The sequence below is a fragment of the Sphaeroforma arctica genome (assembly GCF_001186125.1).
Source record: "Sphaeroforma arctica JP610 unplaced genomic scaffold supercont1.719, whole genome shotgun sequence".
In the NCBI taxonomy this organism is placed as follows: Eukaryota; class Ichthyosporea; order Ichthyophonida; genus Sphaeroforma; species Sphaeroforma arctica.
In genome coordinates, this window is record NW_014039839.1 from 38,999 (window position 1) to 47,642 (window position 8,644).

The following is an 8,644-nucleotide window of genomic DNA, read 5'->3' on the forward strand; positions in this document are numbered from 1 at the left end:
GTACACTACATGTGCAATGTAAATACACATCAGTAATACTCATTAATAATACCCATTACTAACCAATATATATAACAATAACCTTAAAGTACACTACATGTGCAATGTAAATACACATCAGTAATACCCATAACTAACCTATATATATAACAGCGGCCTTAAAGTAGACTACATGTGTCCTAAAAAGTACCAACCAACAAATGATAAAACACACTACATGTGCCCTCATATGTACGTACCAACAACATGCACGGGAGCTCGGTACGGGACAATGCCGTATCTGTACTGGAACACGCCTCTGCCGAATAGCAATGGGGTGGAGAAGCCCAGCCTTTTCATGATACCATTCTGGCGCTCCCGGAGATCACTTCCACGAGGGTTTGGCACCTGGTTAGGAAAAAGGTGCGGGCGATTAGACGGCCGCGATATATAATAAGGTGGTTATGCATACAGGTGTGGAACAAGTGATCACAATACAAAAACACATGTGTACATACAGACACACATATATATATCGTTTGTGTCTTTGTGCGTCTCGTGCACAAACAGACTAGATATCTTTCATTGTATGAAGCATAATAACAGTACCATTGTAATCACTAAACACGTTGCATACCTGGTCCCACAGATTGTTTTCGCCGAATCCGATTACGGGAACGAGAGGCGCTCCGTTGCGAATAGCCATTTTGACGAAACCCTGCGAGTCATTAAGATAGGAAATGCCGGTCAAAATATGTGTTGAAATGTTTAAAATATGTCAGAGTGAGAATGAGCGTGGGGGGGATTGTACGTCCGTATATGTGTGTATACGTGTGTTGATGTAGAGAGAATGGAGACTATATATATATATATTTATATGTATGCATAAGTATGAATAAATGCAAATAAAATATAAAATCATATCATTTTTTTTTAAAATTATATCAAATCAAATCTTCGATCATCTCATCCCATAGCATATCATATGGGTGTGCGTGGGTCTCTATGTATATATATATCAATCTACAGCTTTAATAATTATATATTCAGTCACTCAATGTCTCCACATAGTTCTATGTATACGTAAAATACGTTCACGTCAATCGATACGTGATTGGCATACCTTTCGTTTCAACACAGTGAGATCCATGGTTTCGGGGATGGCATCCAGTGCTTCGGCGGCCCCTCCGACAACGATAAGACACGAGCTTCCCGGTTTAGCAGTAGGACCTAAATCGGGATGAGACCCAAGGTAGGGAAGTATGAATTTAGGATGCGTCTACACGTGCCCGTACGTGTGTGAAAAGTGACAACTTGTGTCTAAGGAGATATCCGGTCCAATATAAATTGAGCTATATAGAAAATACTTTTTTTTCGATCACATAAATACACCTATTTAAATAGCTATATTGCTCTATGAGTGTTTGTATGTAAATAAACACATCGCTATGTGGGCATATACACCATAACATCAAACAGCTGTACCATGAAATCAATTCTGAGACGGAACTAGGAGGATGTGTGCGTTCGATCTACAATATATAGATATGTAGGTATAAATGTAGAAATATATGTCTATATATATAGTATAAATACCAGGTGCAACTGACATTATTGTGCATATTGAAACGTGAAAAAAAGACATGGGACGACACAAACTCAGGGAAATGTAATATGTGACATTATTTTATCACGTACATTACCAATTCACCAAATTATTAAAACTAAAACTGCTGAACTAATTCAGCTACACGACTGCAGACATAAACGAACCCAAATGGTTGCTGATGGACAGCACCGAATGATCACCTATAACAGCTGGACTAATCTATTTAAACTGCTGCAAGTATATATATATACACCCAAATGATTTGCTATGGAATGCACCGAATTAATACACTACAAGTACTGAACTAGTTCAATTGCATTACTGTATAAACGTACCCAAATGGTTGTTGATGGAGGTGCGGCCCACATCCGCAAATCCGAGCGCCATGAGGTAGTCGCGATAGAATGGAAAGCGGAAGTTCGTAGACAGCGTCATGGGACCTATACAAAGCGGGATATACCGATATACATATTAGTCTACCGGTACCGATACACAAGCATCACAGGACCTATACATGGTGGTATAGTGTCAGCATACGTGCTTCTTACAATATATTCGCATACGTATGGGCTGGGTCGATTAAGCTGTGTGCGCCTAGTAGTTAAAAAACAGCATTCTATTCGTATCCATAGATGTGAGCAGTCGGTATGTGTAGCTGTACATTGGTGTGAATTTCCATGCCATATGTATCGGTGCGAGTATGTGTTTTGGAGATTTAGGGTTTAATGAAGTCCGCGGGCACCAATGACAAATTTGGAGTTTTGCAAAGGGCAATGATACCGATATGAAAACTAACTATCCGCTTGTTGCATTACAGGCTGATACGTATATGTATATATATATACATATCCATATGTACATACACCCCTTCCAATAACTTACTAATCTGAATCCCGGGAAACATCTCATCGACACCACGGGAATTGGTTCCGAATGATGTCACAACGCCAATGCCAATGATGCCGTGCGGGTGATATGCGAACAAGTAGTTGCGCTTTGGGTCCAGGTCAACGGTCTTGTGCAGAGAAATGGGAAAGTAATCTGCAAACCTGGTGGTAGCATTGGACAAGATACTGAAATTTAGATTTGGGTTCTGGATTTTTCATGTCTGAATGGGTTTTCGATATGACGGAGTGTGACTACACATGTAAGCACCGATTCCAATCAACGAATGATGGCGAAGTGGTCTACAAACCTGAATTTGGAAAACAAATTCCAAAAATAGATTTTTTTGACTATGGATGTAATTTTGTATATATTTTTGAAAAGTACTTGTCACATCCCCGATACAAAGGTATGTCAATACATGTGACATTCATGTTCGATTTGTTGTGGTCTTGTATTGAGCGATAGGAAACTTCAAATGCGCGTATTCAACTGCGAACATGGGGTTCAAATTGAATATAGTAAGCAGATAAGGATGTATCTACGATTGTACGATATATAGCGATCAAATTGAATATAGTATGCAGATAAGGATGTGTCTACGATTGTACGATATATAGCGATCCCTGGCATAGTGATGTGACTATAAATGTAGATTCTACGCTGAAAGAAAATGAGGCGCACATGACGTTCGAAATAACCCGCCACATACTCGTAAACCGAATTGGATGCAGTCGAAAACAAACCTAAAGCAAAATATTAATCGCTAAATCAAATCTAACCCTAAACTCGCCGACACACCATTTCATCAGGGGAAGATCTCTGAACCATTTCTGACGTCTTCCGGGTCTCTTGGGACCCTCGGCGTCAAAGACGTAAACCCAAGTGAGGTAAGGAATCATGAACCACTGCAAAGGAAACAATTGGCCGACATGTCAGTCTACACTGTAGATGTGCATGGGACGCCAGCAAGCGTTTATGTACTTCAACAGACGTCTCAGACATGATACTGGAATGTATCTAAAGTAGCACAACAAAGTCAAGCAGGTATAAATGCATAGATATAAAAAGATATGAATATAAATATATATTATATATACACATAGATATATATAAATACATACACACGTATATAGGCAAATAGGCAGATACATACACACACACACACACATATATATATGTGTGTATAAATAAATATATATATCGAGTATGAAGACGTACATACCCAAGTGTACATAATGTTGTAGAGCATTGTTACGGTCAGTACGACGCTCAGAGACTGCATGGATAGGAACAGCAAGACAACCAAAGTCTGCCGCCTGCGACTTATGGGAGTACTCAGAGGAGCCACCCACTCAGGCCAATAAAATTCCTGAATTTGCGACGAGATACGAATCAGTATTTGCGACATACTGCATATTGATAACCATAGCGTACAAGCAGGTCAAACGGTCGATGGTTTGTAGGTGTATTTGCGACAAGTTCAGTGTGTGTGATACGTTGTGTATCCGTATGTACAACAGGCTGAAACTATCCGTTCACCGCACGCTGTGACATGAAATATTCGACCTATTGAATGACTGCCCACGCATGTCATTGTGCACGAGATACCCTGATAAACAACCCCTAAATATGAACACACACACCTATGAGAGGCACCTCGCTACACATACTATAGCCACAATACTTACTAGTATTATACAACTATAAAAATAATTGTAACTACAACTACAACTATATGCTTTACAACTACATTCATACTTCATGTACAATACATAGAGTACATATGCAAATAGACACATAGTATATACGACTGTATTCATACTCTGTGTATAATACATTGTACACGTATGCATAACTACTATTTAGGGAAGCTGGAAATACGACATGGAACTATACAGCCTCATCTGTTATAGTTTACATCCAGGGGCATAGAATTTTGTGAACAGATTATCTGTTATATGTATATAACAAATATATATACATACACACAACCACATATATATATACATACACACACATACATATGTATATATATATATACATACGATATTTATATAGATAGATGGATACACTTATACATATACATCAATACATCTTATATATATATGATTATATTTATATAGACTTCTATATATATATATATTAATACATCTATATTTATACATATATGAATATATGTATATTTATATTAATAAATCTATACATATGTATGTTGATATAAATAATATATATATACATACATATATATATATATACATACGTATATATATATATACATACGAATATATATATATATACATACGTATATATATATATACATACGTATATATATATATACATCCGTATATATATATATACTTTATATATATTATACATGTATATATCAATCTATATCAAAACGGGTATATAGAACTTGCACCCATCCATTCCCTTCCCGACATACCGTTTGTGGCACAAGCTTTTTCACTCCGTTCTGTACCTGATTTGCGACAGACCCGGCTGTGGACTTAATTTTACGACTGGCCTGCGCCATGGGTGACGAGGCTCCCTTGTTGTGTTTGGATATGAAAGAGTTTGAGTGCTGATGCGTGAGCATATATAAGATTGTTGCATATTTTGTGTGAATATACAGGGGTTTGAGTGCGCAATTTGAGTGATTGTGCATACGTGTGAAAGTACGTGAATCAGGACTACGACACAAATATAGGTATGTACGTATGTTAGTGTGCGCGTGCGTATTTTTATACAAAAATGAATATATATAAATACATGCGTACATTAATATAATATATTTATATATATATACGCGTGTGTGTGTGCGTGTGTATGCACATATACTGATAAATATATAAAAACAACTTTAGACGCATAGGTTATATATCTACATATCTGATAATATATAAATATATTTTTGATCAAAAATAAATATATATACATACAGATACAAAGATACAAATATGAAAAGATATATATATATACGATTATGTATATATATATATATATATATATGGATATGGATATTGATATTTATAATATATATATATATATATATATATGCGTGTCTATATACATACATATACAGATAAATAAATATTTAAATATATACATTGATGTATATATATATATATATAGTATTCGTATAGATATTTATATTTATATTCATATATATATATATATATTGTATCGGTAGATCTAATAACTAAGTCAGCAACTGTCAAATGTCATCCAATATCACGACCTATGAGCATTCGGCTCATAATTGAAAGGTACACTCGGAACCAGAAAAAGAAATGGTCCGGAGTACTAAACGATATTAGAACATGATCAAAGTGAGAAGAATACTTTTACATGACAATAAGTTTGCGTGCCAACGATACTATTTTAACAACACAGATAATGCGTGTTTGCAGTCCAATTTCAGGTCACATGGTGCATCGTCGAGTACCGACTGTACCGTATACCGGCAGCTGCCCTTAATCATCATCAATCCATCCCTATGACAACACACTGGTCAACAACTAGGACTGATGATACTATCTATGCTAGTATATACTTATATAAATATATTATGCGTGATAACTCGGTCTGTACAATACATACACATTTAACGTTTACACAACAAAGATATTACCTCAGAACTCTTTGAGGTTTGCGGCTTTGCCGTGCCATCATTATCGGAAGGCATCTTGGAACGATAGTGGATTCAACCAGTAGATGCTGTACAGTGGTTAGTTGCTACTCATTTATTTATCTACCTATGGGGGACTTACAGCTATTTGTACTGCGTTTAGGTGCACAAAATACGCATGAATAGCCTTCCGCACATACAAAACAATGGTATCTCTTTAGATACGTTGTATGTATTTATTTACTCTCCTCAAAGTTCAGGCTTTCGTGTGGATCTGCGGATCTGCCCTGTACAATCATGAGTTAACAGTGTACACGAGCCCCGCGACCGTCGTGTTCGTGGGTGTTGTTGTCACTGGTAAATAATAATATCTCTGGACAATGGAAAGTGCAGTACAATCATTGTCCAAACCTTACCATTGGGTGGTCACAATTGCGTGATCGTCATATAGAGTTTGATAAACCAATGACAACGCAACAAGCTATAAATATCACAATTTTATCATGACTCACAGTAGAGTCACGTCACCAACATTTTGACGAATTCGGAAAACGTAAAATATAAATACGCGTACGTCAGAGGTATATTTCGTGATGTCCCTATCTTGAAATGGGTTCTATCGATTAACAGAGTGTCTGACTACATATATAAAACATAAAAATAAGCGTTTGCGTTCAGATAACCCTTTCTAAAAAAACCATTACCAGAAAAATCAACCAAAAAAAAACAAAACCAAAAGCAAAACAAAGAAAATAAATACGCAAAAACATATGAATACAGCATTTCGCGATATCAGCCCACCTCCCTTCAACCCCCTAAAAAAAAAGGTTCAAAAATAGACTGCTTTTCATTAGGCTTGTGTGGCAGCTTTTTTTTCTTACTCATGGACGTTTTCACAAATACAATTTTCGGTATGTGTATAATATTTTAAAAAAGAAAATTTCTTTACGTTTTGTGAAAATTTGGTTCATTGAAAAAAAAAAAGGGTCGAAAATAGAGTAATTTTCATTAGGTTACATTCGAAATACTCAAAACGTGTGTGGCAATATATTTTTTCTTACTCATGGACGTTTCAGAAATTCATTTTTCGGTTTGATTCAAGACTTGACTGTAATTTTTTGAAATGACGGCGTCCGTCCTATTTTTTGGACATACTTTGTCAGGGTTATGACCGACCCTGAAAGTTTGTTGACGATGCCAATTTCAGAACCATATTTTCGGAGCAGGAATTTTCCGTTGTTTACGAAAATTGCATAGCCTCCTAAATTATACAAATTGACCGATATCCAAATATTTCTGAAACCAGTACCACTTGTGAAACATGCCCCCGAAAGGGGTGAGCTGAGCTCTATTTTTTTTCTGTAGTCAATTTTATTTATTTGTCGTATAAATAAGAATTTTAAATATAGCGGTGTGGGTTCCATCTGACTTTTTATATATATGAAAAAAGCCATTACGTATTTTTTTAATGACGTGTGGCAATATAATTTTAATGACCATGACCCTCTATGTAATAAAATAATTACACATAAATATTTAGCATCATAAGCTAAGATGAGCCTAATAGAGAGAGGCTGAAGGCTGGAGGTGAGTGTGCGAGTGTATGAGTGTTTGAGTGTGCGAGTGTGTACTCGTGTGAGTGTGTAAATGTGTGTTACCGTGCGTATATGTATTTGTATGAGTGTATGCAACAGCGTTATATTTAATGTATTTGTGTATGGGAGTCTTACTGTCACGCGTGCATGTTTACTGGTATGCATTTATCTTATTATATATGTATCTAAATATATTTTCCATCTATTGTCTACTATTGTATACATTTATGTGTATTTTTGTTTACATATTTATCTATTAATTCACATAAGAATGTGTATACACATATATAAATGAATTTTTACCAATGTTTCATGCATGCATTGCCTATTAATGTATGCTTCATTCATTTTATTTGTATCTATAGTATGTATTTATCTATCTTTGTGTAAACGTGTGTGATACGTGCGTGCGTGTGTGTCACATAAATCTATGCGTGTATGTGTTTATAGTTATATGTATGTATTCTGTATGTGTTTTGTGAGTGTGAGTGTGTATTTGCGCGTGTGCGCTTGTGGAGTATATATTTGTATTTCTAAATGGTACGATTTGCGTTTCGGTAGGTAGTGTAAATATTTGTGTGTAGGGTGGGGTATTTTGTGTGAAAACCGATATCTTTGTACATGTGTATTGTGCTCTGGTTCTATGTGTCAGTGCGTGTGTACACGTAAGTTGGACATGGGCTGTGGGCGCGTTTTCTTGTGTAAGTGGGGCATGGGCTGTGTGTGCATTTTCTTGTGTACGTGGGGCATGGTGTCTATGTGTGCGTGTGTGCGTATGTGTCTGTGCGTTTTTTTTTGAGTAAGTGGGGCATGGTGTGTCTGTGTGTGTTTGTTTTTTTTGTGCAAGTGGGGCATGGCCTCTCTATCTGTGTGTGTGTATGTGAGTGTCTGTGTCTGTGTCTTTTTTTTGTGCAAGTGGGGCATGGTCTCTCTCTCTGTACGTAA

The 8,644-nt window shown here is 36.3% G+C and overlaps 1 protein-coding gene across 1 annotated transcript; it reads right to left on the reverse strand.

The window, feature by feature from the left end:
- Window positions 1-225: 225 nt before the first annotated feature.
- SARC_08219 (hypothetical protein) lies at window positions 226-6,370 on the reverse strand (the record flags this gene model as incomplete). The annotated part of the gene is made up of 9 exons (XM_014297819.1): window positions 6,108-6,370; window positions 4,920-5,024; window positions 3,699-3,845; window positions 3,275-3,381; window positions 2,471-2,637; window positions 1,924-2,028; window positions 1,103-1,209; window positions 617-697; window positions 226-387 (listed from the first exon to the last, which is right to left on the reverse strand). Exons 1-9 carry the CDS (start codon window positions 6,159-6,161, stop codon window positions 226-228), a joined length of 1,035 nt encoding a protein of 344 aa, XP_014153294.1. The 5' UTR covers window positions 6,162-6,370.
- Between the last annotated feature and the right edge of the window lie 2,274 nt (window positions 6,371-8,644).